Raw genomic sequence first — 13691 nt, forward strand, 5'->3', positions numbered from 1 at the left:
TTATTAAAACATCTGTATTACTTAATTTACAAGAAGTCTACACAATTAGCGAATGTAGAAGAATTGTTACTTGGATCAACGTTTGCCTGTTATCTCTCCTACATCAATACAACATCAATACAAACCAACATCAACACAGCATGGAATTGTGGACGAAATCCACAATAACAAAATATTCTTTAGTTTTGGGTCTGAGCGGCTACAGACTACAGTACATGTCATCAAATGGTGGTCCGTGGCTCAAATGCCGAATAAATAATGGACCTTGATATGAAACAGGTTGAAAACCACTGCTCTAATGCAGGGGTTCTCAACGTTTTTGGCCGGGGACCCCCGGAAATGCTTTGGCAATGTCTCGGGACCCCCGCCCCGCCCCCTCCCGACCCCCAATATAAATTGACTGCTACAATAACCTTAACCCATTTTGGGCGGGAACCCCTTTTGGTGTTTTAAGCATTATGTTATAATTTAGCTATTGAAAAATAGCAGATCTACAAGCTCATAGCGCGCCACCGAGTGGCGCGCTACGAGCTTGTAGGTCTGCTATTTTTTTTAAATTGTGAAAATATATTTTTTTAAAAACCTTTTTTTTTTTTGATTTTTTTTTGGGGACCCCCCAAAATAATTTGGCGACCCCCCGAGGGGTCGCGACCCACGGGTTGAGAACCCCTGCTCTAATGTAAACTAAAGCCCATGCCACGTATGCATGTTTCATGATAAATGCTTTTTTATGTGATGTATTCCCATGCTTTTTTGTTCTTGCTTAATGTAAGTCGCTCTGGATTAAGAGCGTCTGCGAAATGCCTAAATTGTAAATTGTACGTGGAGCAAATCTGGTCTGAAAATGCCAGTGGTGGAAAGTAACTAAGTACTTTTACTTAAGTACTGTACTTAAGCACAATTTGGTGGTATTTGTACTTTACTTGAGTATTTCCTCAGAGCCAAAATTTTTACTTTTACTCCACTACAATTATTTGAAAACTTTAGTTGCTAGTTACTTTGGCGATTTTAATTTTGATTAGAAAACATACATTAACCACTTCAACCCTATACATTTCGGCCATTTGAAAATAGACGATCTACAAGCTCTCAATGCGTCGCGTTGCGACGCATTGAGAGCTTGTAGTTCGGCTATTTTCAATAGATTTTGTGATAGATTTGTGAAATGGCACATTGTGCACAATGAGTACTTTTACATTTAGTACATTTAGATACTTTTGTTCTTTTACTCAAGTATACATTTTCAATTCCGTACTTTTACTTGTAACGAAGTAGTTCTAAATTGCAGTATTGGTACTTTTACTTAAGTAAAACAATTGAGTCCTTTTTCCACCACTGTAAAATGCACACAGAAGTGCAGGACAACTGGAGATGCACAGAGAATACACATCGGCGTGAAGCTGCTGAGAGGGGACTTCAATTACATGCATGTGGGAACAGTACAGTACAGTGTGCGTGCCAGCTGTGTAGGTGTGTGCATGTACTGCATTCTGAACACATGCCCCCGCGTGCATCCAGGGATTGTTTATCTATCCGTCTAAATGCGCGGGGGCGTAGCTCACAGATGGAGCTATAGCGAAAGGACATGTGTACGTGTATGTACAGTAGTATAGCACACGCGCGTGTGTGTGTGTGTGTGTGTGTGTGTGTGTGTGTGTGTGTATATGTGATAACATGCATCTTGCCATACCTGAGAACAAAGGGGGAAAACAGAAAGAGAGAGAGAGAAAGAGAAAGAACTACAAAGAAATAAAAATAGAAGAAGAGAGCGAATAAATCAAACAGGAAAAGACAGAGAAGAGCTGAAGAAAAACAGAGAGAGACAGAGAGAGAGAGAGGTAGAGAGCGAGAGAGAGAGAGAGAGAGAGGTATAGAGCGAGAGAGAGAGAGAGAGAGAGAGAGAGAGAGAGAGAGGAGCTCCATTAGGGACGTGAGCAGAATTCCGTGCGGCTGTGAGGTAGTGAGGTGATATATAGTTAGTCTGTGTGGCAGTGGGTCACAGCAGAGCCTTTAACAGTAATGTCCTGGGAGACGCCTCGCCCAGGGGACCCGCGCTCCATTTTACAGCCAAGCGGGCGAGACTGGGTCTCCTCCGCCTGCGCGTTGACAGCCGTAGCGGTAAAGCTGGCTTCTAGCACCATCCATAACGGCAAGAGGAGACTGCGCGCGTGTCAGCACTGATACCGCCACAAAACACCGCGCTCCAGGCCACACAGACAGCACACGCACGCACGCACGCACGCACGCACGCACGCACGCACGCACGCACGCACGCACGCACGCACGCACGCACGCACGCACGCACGCACAGAGCAAGGGAGAAAGGCGAGGACAGGAGGATAGGCTGTATAACCAACATACAGAAGGAAAACTATTTAAAAAAAAGAATACAAATCTCCAAACAAACGAGACGATGAAAGGAAGAAAGCATGGTGGGAAAAACATCACACATAACGCTTACTGATTGACTGATCGGTTTGTACCATATTAGTTGGAATGGACATACAGCATAGACTTACTTAGCCTCCAAGACGAGGGCCAGAATCCCAGCAGCTATGGGAGCAGCGCTCGATGTCCCAGCAAAGTGTGTGATACAGCCGTCCCCCAGGTTGGTCACTGTCACCTAGACAGAACCCATACGGTACAGGTCACTGCATGGTCAATACCTTTAAGTTGGAATTAGACAATGACATGTAATGGTCATGTAAAGGTACAGTAATCTGCATGCTCTAGGACAGTGGGTCCCAAACTGTTTCATGCCAAGGACCCCCAAATTGACACTAATTAGCCCACTGTCCCCCCATTTGAAAATATATGCCAGGGACTCCCATAAGAGAAGATTTTTACGGCTCTAGCAGTGATTCAAGTGAATTCAATTTCAAGGACCCCCAGTTTGACATGCATTAGTCTACGGACCCCCATTTAATGGCATTTATATCTCTGGGACCCCCAATTTATATTGTAAAATCAATGTTAATTTAACTCTGAGTCAGTTACAGACCCATAAGGGTCCATTTGGTTTCAAACTATCATTTAGCTGGGGACCCCCTGGAACCCCCTCAAGGACCCTTGGGGGTCCCCGGACCCCACTTTGGGAACCACTGCTCTAGGAATTGCTAAATTAGAAATGTGGCCAAAGACTGCGCCCTTCTACAAGGAAGGAGATATTATTAATGTCTATACTGTTTGTCCAGGGTTGGTTGCCCATAAGCAGGGAATGGAGCCAGGGAGCTTTGAAGCAGTACATTAACATTAACAATTTACTATCTGGCACATTACCAGTTCCAATTTATCCAGTTAACATTCAATTACATATAAACCGTGCGTGCGTGCGTGCGTGCGTGCGTGCGTGCGTGCGTGCGTGCGTGCGTGCGTGCGTGCGTGTGTGCGTGCGTGCGTGCGTGCGTGCGTGCGTGCGTGCGTGTGTCACAAAAGCGTCCAGTGATCAACAGGAGATGTGTTCATGGCTCTTATGACTTTTTGAAAATGTGTCATTTTTGTCCAACAACATGGCTGGATGTATAATATTAAAAGACGTACTAGGGATGTCTGATCAAATCACCCAAGACATGCTCATTTCAAATCCAGCATGCTTGTCCTGTTCAAAAGATAGGAGAAGGCGGCATTCATGTTGCACATTGTTTGTGTGATTTACACGTGTGTGCACAATGCACAACATTTGAACCACTCTTGTACATCTGTATAATACTAGTAAACTGGTCCACGGCAATGTGTGTGCAAATTAAAATGCATTTGGGATGTTATTAACCGTGCTCTGCTGCTGTGGAAAATCTGTGGTCCACAAACGTTTTAGCTCAAGACCCAAGAAATGAGACGTTAGCCCGGCACTAAAACTACTGAAAACAGCAACAGATCTGCTATCTTCACTATTTGTTTTTATGGAATGTATTTTATTTAGATTTAGATAGAATTATTTGGATTTAGTTTTTAATCTATGATCTCTGGGGGAAAACTTTTGAAACAATAACAATTCAAAACAAACTAATATGAAGAAAGAAAAGAATATATAATAACAATTACCCACGAACCACAAATGGGTCCTGACCCACTGTTTGGGGAAAGAACAGAAGTAGCATGCATGACTTCCATTGGCTGAGCTGTGAGCTCACTCCTCTCTCTCTGAACTGGAGCTGCCCAGCAGCAGCAGACACAGAGAGGGTGTCTCTGTCTGTCTGGGTGGTGGTGATGATGATGATGTCACACTGACTGTTTCTGTGTTTCATCTCGGCGTTTGTCTCTGTGACATCTCTGCCATCAACACCTCTGCTCCTTCCCCTCTTTCTCTCCCTTTCCAAGCCACTTCTGCCTCACTTCACCTCCAATTAACACCCGTTTGTGTGCGCGTGCGTGTGCGCGTGCACGCGCGTGTGCGTGTGTGCATGCAAGTGTGAAGCTCTGCTCTTTAGCTCCTGTGAGCGGTGAGGACCCTGTTTAAGGGGGGGGGGGGCTGTCGGTGTGATATTTATAGCACTGCCAACTGACCTAGGTGACTGCAGGGCTCTCAAACACACACACACACACACACACACACACACACACACACACACACACACACACACACACACACACACACACACACACACACACACACACACACACACACACACACACACACACACACACACACACACACATCAGCGTAGTGTCAAGTCAAGCCACGTACAGTAGATAGAGAGAGAGAGATATTCTTATTGAACCGTATCCTTCCTTACTTACTGACAATAGGTATAATAATAGGTATAATTGATGAAAATGGCTGGAAGGGTTAGCATGTGTGAGACAGAAGCTACACATTCTGTTACAAACACACACACTGCAAAAGAGCGTTAATTTGACACAGAGTGTAAAAAACGGTCACGCACGCACGTGCACACGCACTCACGCACGCGCACACACACACACACACACAGTCACACACACACACACACACACACACACACACACACACACACACACACACACACACACACACACACACACACACACACACACACACACACTCACCAGTGGTGTGTGTGAGCCTCCCACGCTGGCTCCCGTCAGAGTGACAGCCATGACCCCTGGGCAGGGCTCGCCGAAGAAGGCGGGCCTCCCCGTGTGAGTGACAGCGCCCACGGCTACGCTGTAGATGGAGTTGACATAACCATCTGCACCGCAGTGGTCCCCGTTCATACCTCCATTACCGGCCGCCCACACAAACACACTGCCCTTCCCTGCCCGGCCCTGTGGATGGACAGAGAAGCACATGTACACACGCACGCATGCACGTACGGTCGTACACACACGTACGGTCGCACACACGCACGTATGGTCGTACACACGCACACACGCACGCATGCACACACACCCACACACATACATACAGACACACACACACAGACAAAGTACAGGTTTAAAGTCATAATGTACAGGTACAGTATATTTATCAATTAAACAAAAGCTATTTAAATAGTTAAACATTATAGAAGTTATAACTAATTAACATGTTTACACACCTGCATTAATGATGCATATATCATTCTACAACTCTACCATTGAAGGACGTGTATCACTGGTTTCTTTCAAAATTGCTCGACAAAGAACATAAGGAGAACTAGTTTAATTTCCATTCGAAAGGTGTCTTCCAATACCTTTTTCTCCTTATATTATATGGCTGTTTATACCGTATTTGTTGATGACAAGTATATGTAATGCTCTGTTGATACATTTAATACATACAGTAGGACCACAATGGATTCCCCAGGACATTTTTGTGTTATCCTTTTTGCCTGAATGTCTGACTGTACCACTTTTTACATTTCTGTCTAATAAAGTATTCAATCAATCTAATATTTACTAAAGATCATGTAGGCCTTTGCTTTCACATTATGCTTTTATATGCATTACTTAATTTATTTGTTCTATTTAACCTGTTTTCAGAGGTGCTGCTGAATGTCTCATTAATGTATAGAAGTGAAAGGTGTATTTACAGTACTGTTTCAGAGACTGTGGATAGTTCAAATGAATATATAAATAGATTAACTGCAACCAGTGCTACTGTTGTCTTCTTAATAGGGAAGAAGGCAAGTTGAGATGTTCATACATGGTGCAGTGATGAGTCAACAACAACCAACGCTATAGGCCGGTCTGTTTTCGTCAGGTTAATAACGACAGAAAGGAAAAACACTGCAGGCCAGCAAGCAACACAGCTGCAGCTGATAAAAGGTATAATAATAATAATGGGGGTTGGATGTAGGTGTGCCCAGAGCCATAGGCGCGCCAATGTGCAAGCATAAGCCGTTTCCCCAATTCGGGGGCATGTAGCGTTCATGTAGGCTACTGTACTTTGAAGGCTGCATTTGATGCCGACTACATGACAGCATGTGCACCGCCACCTGTCCCATTTCATATGCTGCTTCAAATGAAGTCTTCAAATGCAGCCTACTATTTGAAGGCTGCATTCCCATCAGGGGTCGTCGCAGCGGATCATCTGTTTCCATCTGTTTTCTCCCTCTCTCGGTCACTTCCAGCATGTCCTCTCTCTCTCTCACCACATACGTAAACCTCCTCTTTGGCCTCTGTCTTCTCCATCCATCTTCAGCATCGGCCGTCTGCCGATATATACATGTCTTGTCCTTCCTCTGCACATGCAGCACACTTCAGGATATGTCTACTTCCCAGAATGCATTTCACATCATGCCATGGCAGCAACAACAGGAGAGCAACAGTGGGTGTTTTTTCTTTCTTTTTTCGTCTGCCTTTATTGATAGTACAGTAGCCCAATCAAGAGTTTATATTATTATATATTTTATTTTTGTATTTATTTGCACATTGTTATGGCCTGGTTAACCACTCCCACAATACATTTCATTCAATGCGATGTGAGTTCAAGGGGGAGTGGTTAACCGGGCTATAACATTTTTATATACTGACAAATGAACTGAAACACACATCCAGTTCATAGAGCATCGGGTTGCACCGATCACGTGGCCTCAAGTGCAAATCCTCCGTAGACCTGTCCCATTTATCAAGGCTCTGTTCCGGCCTTCACAGCCTTCGTATGATGCTCCCTACGCAGTCAGCCTTCAGACTAGTACGCACTACCCAACCCCCCAGTTGGGACACATCTCACAGTATCCATGGCCGATTCTATAAATGCCTAAAATGAGTAGATCTCACACTGTCAAGATTATTCAAAAATAGCAGATATGTACAATTAAGCTCGCAGCGCGGCACGAAGTCAGTGACGCGCTGTGACCTTGTATGTCTGCTATTTTTGAATAGCCACCAACGCTAAGATCTAAAATGGCACCTGAATCTAAACCAGTAGGAATCGTATTAGCTGCAAGTGTGTTACAGCGTACATGGGGTATACTATTAGGTCAGCATTCTGAATCAAATGTTTAGCTATACTGTAAACCTGCAATCAAATCAACTTACACAATCAGACAAGGATGTCAGGCCCTTTTAACTCTGAGAGTGTACAAATGGAACCTGGTCTATTTGGTTCCACTTTTTGTACTTTCTCTCTGAATTTCAAAAGGATAAATTAATACTAATACTAAGATGTACTGTAGTAGGCCCTATACCTCACGAATACTCTCGCAATCTCGTTGAAAGCTCACCTTTTGAGTTCCTTTGCGGAAGGCTCGCTGTGCCAGGCGGCCCGGCCCTCCCATCTCGGCCCCGTCGTCCCGTGGGCCCCAGCAGCAGACGTAGATGTGGATGAGGTGGTTGTTGAAGGTCAGAGCCGTGGCCTCCATGGCGTCTGTCACCAGGCCATCTAACAGCCGGATACCTGCGCACATAAGAGGTCCACCCAGTTCACACTTCACACACACTGTGGAAGGATAAGTACACACTCACAGTGCTTCCTTGCATGTATATATGTACTGTATATGTGATTGAGACAGGCTTCCAAGGCTGGAAGCTTGTGATGAACTTGCTTTATATGCTTATATGCTAAGTATGGACAACTTTCAGCCCTGAGCCGGTTGCCAGGCAACGCCTTGCTCACCCCCGCCCGCACGAAAACATGCGCGCGCATCCATAGAGCCCTATTATAATTTATCTTCTGTCGCTGTTTTCCCGGAAACTACATCGCTGTCCGTGGTGTTGATCATCCATCCGAGGTTCAGATCTGATTTGTGATTTTTTTCACGGCATCGTGATTACAATATTAACATTTCTGGAAAGATAAACATTGTGTGCTAATGCTAAGCCGTTTCTTTCAATGGAGGTCTGCGAGCCGGGAAAACGGAAGTTGTAATCTGCCCAAAACACAGTGGTATTTAACTTGTTAAGGGCTAACGATAGCTATCCAGTTAGGATTCTCTGTTTAAACACTTTTGGTAGGTCCATTTTGTCCGATCACGTGGCAAACAGTGACATGTCATCGAAAATGTTCCCTGCCTGTTTAGCTGACGAAAACGAAAATCTTAAAACGATCATAACTCCCGATCTAAATCATCCCGTCTAATTCTGAAAAAAAGATCCTGTGTTTGACGGCCCTCCGCTGTCCAGTCGCTAGTCGCGATAGATTTATTCTTACCTCCCGTTGTTGTCGATCGACTCTAGAGTGGTGTGGCTATTGTTAGCTGCTACACAGACATGCACAGCAACTTCCGGTGCGCCGGTAAAAGTGGTCCGGGCGCTATAAATGATGGGCACATGTAATGGATGAAATGGATTAAATAGTTCCGGGCTACTAAGGTGTTAATGTAAGAAACTAAAAATATATTTTTTTAATTAATATTTATTTTGAATACAAAATAAACCTACCCAACAATGTTACTTTACTAAAGTTTTGGAACACACACACACAGAAATTTGAAAAATTGGAAGCTACAGTCTTGAGTGTTTTTACCAGCTTAAAAAAATAACCAAATTGACAAAGGTGAGGTTATTGTTCTGACAGAACTGAGAAGGGATACTCTGATTCTGCCTTTAAAAGTGGCCAAATGAAGACAGCATTTCATTCTGAATGCTAATGACTTCCTGCTTTACAATGCTGAAGCACGTCTTCTGAGGGACACAGCAAAATGTGAGATTTCTTATAGCTTAGCGTATGAGTAGCTGCATCTTCAGGCTGCATTACATCTGCGGATTTGAGATCCTTCTATTCAAGCTGGTCGGTCATGCTTCATCATGATTTCCCAATGTGGATTATCTTAACCCATTTTGGGCGGGAACCCCTTTTGGTGTTAGCATTATGTTATGCTTTAGCTATTGAAAAATAGCAGATCTACAAGCTCATAGCGCGCCACCGAGTGGCGCGCTACGAGCTTGTAGGTCTGCTATTTTTGAAAAATCGAAGAACGACTGACATAGAAACATAGCTTTTTCAGAAAACTGTCAGGATTTAGAAGACATTTTTAGAATCTGTCAAAATGGGTTAATTATTTACTGTATGAGTGGAAAGGAAATTCCTCATACAGAAGACTGCCTAACAGTATGCAAATGAATGCAGTGCAAATCCACAACAACTGTGCCTTTCCAAATATTATACAGACAGTACTTCCAAAGTTCAACCCCAGAACTCAGATTTATGGTCAATCATCCATTATGTATTATTACAGAGCGAGCCAAGTAACACACATCTCAGAATGTATCCTTCATCTTGCCCTTTACTTGAGTTTCCTCTTTGAAGATATACTGTGCGTCGTCTATGACTATGAGACATTTTAAAATAGAGGTAGCTAAAACAATGGTAAATGGGGAAAGTAGTGGGAAATAGTGCCATTTTTTTAGACAGCCATTTATATAAGGCCTTTCTAATCTTCAAAGAGCATTACAATGTACTTCATATCATATTCAGCCGTTCACACACTGACAGCAGAGGAAACCCTGCAAGGCACCAACCTGCTCGCTCGGGAGAAGTGATGGGTTCAGTGTATTGCTCAAGGACATTTTGACACGCAGCCATGAAGAGCCAGGGATTAAACCTGGTAAAATGTGTATTCCAAGGGTCCTGAGCGGACATCCCCCCCTCCTTTATGTTTCATAGAGGGACCTCTCATCAACCTCTGATAAATGGAGCAAGGTCAAAGACTACAGGTCACAAATGGGGGCTCAAAGGTCAGGGGTCATGACATGGATTGTTTTTTTTTAATACGTTCATCGTACATGGACACAGCCGTAGTGCCACTGGGTTTGAGGAGTACGCTTTAAGCTGTACTGATCAAAGACGTGGTGAAAAGTAACTAAGTACATTTACTCTAGTACTGTGCAATTTTGAGGTACTTGACAGTGGATACTGACACTTACTATATTGTAGTACTATATTTATACTCTTTACTCTGCTACAAAAAATGTACAGTTTGTTACTTTTCAGATTTAGATTATTATTACAAAATTATAAAATAACCACTTAAGCTCTATTTTATATTTCAGCCTTTTATATTTCAACCTTTAAAGGTATATTTTAAAGGTTAACTTTTCACTTTCATATCCATGCGAGACATGGCCAAAGAGACATGGCCAAAGAAGGCCTTTCATATCCATGCGAGACATGGCCAAAGAAGGCCTGCATTAGAAGGACATTGTAATGCGCTGTGATTTTTCCATTACTTTTTGGAATGTTTTTTTTGCGTGAATGTTTATTTTATTTGGAAGTGAAAATCTATCTTTGAGCATATATTTTGTTGCCAATACGTTTGTACCTTCACTCAAGTAAAACTTGAATTCAAGGCTTTTACTTGTAATGTGTAGCTCTACACATTCTATATTGCTACTTTTGCTTAAATATATATAAAAGAATAAACCTGAGTACTTCTTCCACAACTGGATCTGTACTGACTGAGAGTTTCGTTATTCAAACAAATCATGTACTCCCCCATTAATTAGCGTTTAATAGCATATCTTAGTCTGGCCAATAAAGATGGTCGATTTCACAACAGGCACGGGGCCTATGCTGTGTGTACATCAGCGTGTGTGTGTGTGTGTGTGTGTGTGTGTGTGTGTGTGTGTGTGTGTGTGTGTGTGTGTGTGTGTGTGTGTGTGTGTGTGTGTGTGTGTGTGTGTGTGTGTGTGTGTGTATGCGTGTGTGTGTGTGTGTGTGTGTGTGCATGTGTGCGTGCGTGTGTGTGTGTGTGTGTGTGTGTGGCTCATTCATCCCTGGCCTCTGTAACAGCCAACACTAAAACATCCATTACTGGAGCTCCCACTAAAAAGAATGAACTGTTAAATAGGGCTGGCGAGGGTTAACAGCCAGTCAGTGTGTGGCCTGTCATATCTATGAGCAGATAATGTATGAATACAGGCGTGCGCACGCGCACGCACGCACACGCACACGCACACACACTGTGTGTGAGAGAGAGAGAGAGAGAGAGAGAGAGAGAGAGAGAGAGAGACTAGAGAGAGACAGAGACAGAGAACGAGAGCACAAATCTGTATTTTGTCTTCCGCTCTCATCTCTGCATTTCTATGACGACCACCTTAAACCTATACACAGCATCTTGAACTGGCTGTAACTGGTCCGATCCCATACATGTTCACACAGCTTCACCACCGAGAGCATGTAAACTCCAATCTATCATTAGCCAGAGGCTATGTACAGCTGCGGGTGGCCCATACACTGACACACAACCTAATTGGAACACAGAGGTTGAGGTTGCAACAACAGGGGTCACAACTCACAACTATAGATTCACACAAAGAAAAAAAGTCTTTATATAACTTCTAGTGGAAAAAAAACCCCCTGCCACCAACAAACACCGACTGCGTGATTTCTTTCTACGTCCGATTTTAGACAGAGACCCGCCCTTGGTGATGCCCCGCGCGGCCCGCCTGCCTCTGATCGCATGACATAATCATAATCATGACATGATTCATGACGGTGAACTTATGTTATGAGTCTTTATGACAAAGTCAATAACAGTATCCATAAGAAAGCACGCTAGAGATGTCAACATAAACATGAAACGTTATTGTACTGTAAAAAGGGACTTTATACTATTCCCTTCAGCTTTATCCTTTGTAGTATTAGACCGAATACGGACACACGCTAATCAACACAAACACTGTATTTATTAGAACACCATTGTGATCAAATCACAATTCAATCAAAGCAAACCGCGTAAACAATATTAGTAAATACGGACACACGCTAATCACCACAAACACTTTATTTATTAGAACACCCAGATCGAATCACAATTCATTCAATCAAAGCAAACCGCATAAACAATATTCGTTTGCCTTTAATTCTGGAGCGTCATCTGTGCCTTTCGAATACTACGACATTCTGTCCCATTCTGTTAATTTTACAAATTTACACTGAAAGTTAGAAAGTAACGCTGCGCGTGTATCTGTCATCATCTGTCACAGGGCGCCGCCATCTCTGACTGTTTCTGACATTGACAACAACGAGCTCTTGGTGACGTGCGGGGCATCACCAAGGGCGGGTCTCTGTCTAAAATCGGACGTAGAAAGAAATCACGCACACCGACTACTACTGCTGTCTAATCAAACTTTATCTATAAAGCACATTTCAAGCAATCGTAATTGACCAAAGTGCCGGACAAGTTTAAGAAAACAACAGCATATCGTCACTGTTCAATATTCTTCAATATACAAAAGTATAGTGAAATTATAGCAGACCTACAAAATCTACTGTGAAGTTGTAGATCGGTTGTTTTCACTGTATAATTTCAAAAAGAATAATCATCAAGAAGGAACGGTTTTGGACAAACAGCATGAGGTTTCCACCCGACTGCGTCGATACGCATGTGCACCCCGTACGCACATAGCGTACATAAACACACATACAATGAAATAGATAGCATAAACTCAGATAGGATTAAATTAAAAGCCAATGCAAAGAAGTGAGTCTCGAGGAAATATTTAAAAACCTTGTGCTGAGCACTTCTAATGGTGTGTGTGTGTGTGTACCGGAAAACCGGTACTTTAACTTTATTGCTGCCGCTAGGTGGCAGCAATAAACACACCTAAGGAATGCCACAGAGCTCTAACTCTGCGTTCCTTGTTTCCTTTCCGGGTTATTCAGGGAGGTGGGGGCTTTTTTTGTGAGCCCAGTGATCAGTCGCATTAGCTCAGACCCCTCAGCTATCATTACAACCAGTTACATGCGCTCAGCGATGCGATACAAACTCACAAATGATTTACGATCTCCGGGTTGCGCGGCGGCTCACCATGGACAGCGCTCGAACCTGGTAAGATACAGCGCTTTGAAAATCCTGTTATAATGGAGGCTCAATGGAGCTGGATTTAAAAATCCCATAGTTGGTGGGGACGGAAGCTCTCCATACTAACCGGAGCAATGCTAAAAGGTAAACTGACGATCGCCGTTTTAATATATGGAGTATACGGTTGTCTACGAACAAACCCGTAGTTAGCACCTTTAGGTACCGATAGCCTATAGCTATGTTTATACACGTAGATAGCAGCGAAAAAGTTAACACAGCAGTTGCTCAAAGCCCTGGGAAATAACAAAGAAACAGGCGTAAATGGACATTCAGTTGGCATTTAGATTCCGCTCACTTCTGCTCACACATACAGTAGACGAACACAACACTCCGCCGGCGGGTCCCGACTCCAATTATTATATATTTTTTCCAGTTCAAAATGTATTTTTTATTTAAAAACAGGATACCAGCAGCAGAGGGACAGCGGGAGCTGCTCGGATCCAATAAAATATATATTTGGCTTGATACTGTACATAGTTTCAAGAG

General features: G+C 43.3%; 1 protein-coding gene across 1 annotated transcript in view; it reads right to left on the bottom strand.

Moving 5' to 3' along the window:
- LOC306925109 (neuroendocrine convertase 1-like) overlaps window positions 1-13691 on the bottom strand; it is a gene marked incomplete at its 3' end in the record, with an annotated part of 195179 nt that overhangs the window by 18549 nt on the left and 162939 nt on the right. The window contains exons 10-12 of the mRNA XM_079503788.1: window positions 7626-7798; window positions 5026-5244; window positions 2520-2623 (exon numbers count right to left, since the gene is read on the bottom strand). Of these exons, the coding sequence (XP_079359914.1) occupies window positions 2520-2623; window positions 5026-5244; window positions 7626-7798 (496 nt within the window). The remainder of the gene's footprint in view (window positions 1-2519; window positions 2624-5025; window positions 5245-7625; window positions 7799-13691) is intronic.

Source organism: Electrona antarctica (assembly GCF_951216825.1).
Source record: "Electrona antarctica genome assembly, chromosome: 6".
NCBI classification, from domain to species: domain Eukaryota; kingdom Metazoa; phylum Chordata; class Actinopteri; order Myctophiformes; family Myctophidae; genus Electrona; species Electrona antarctica.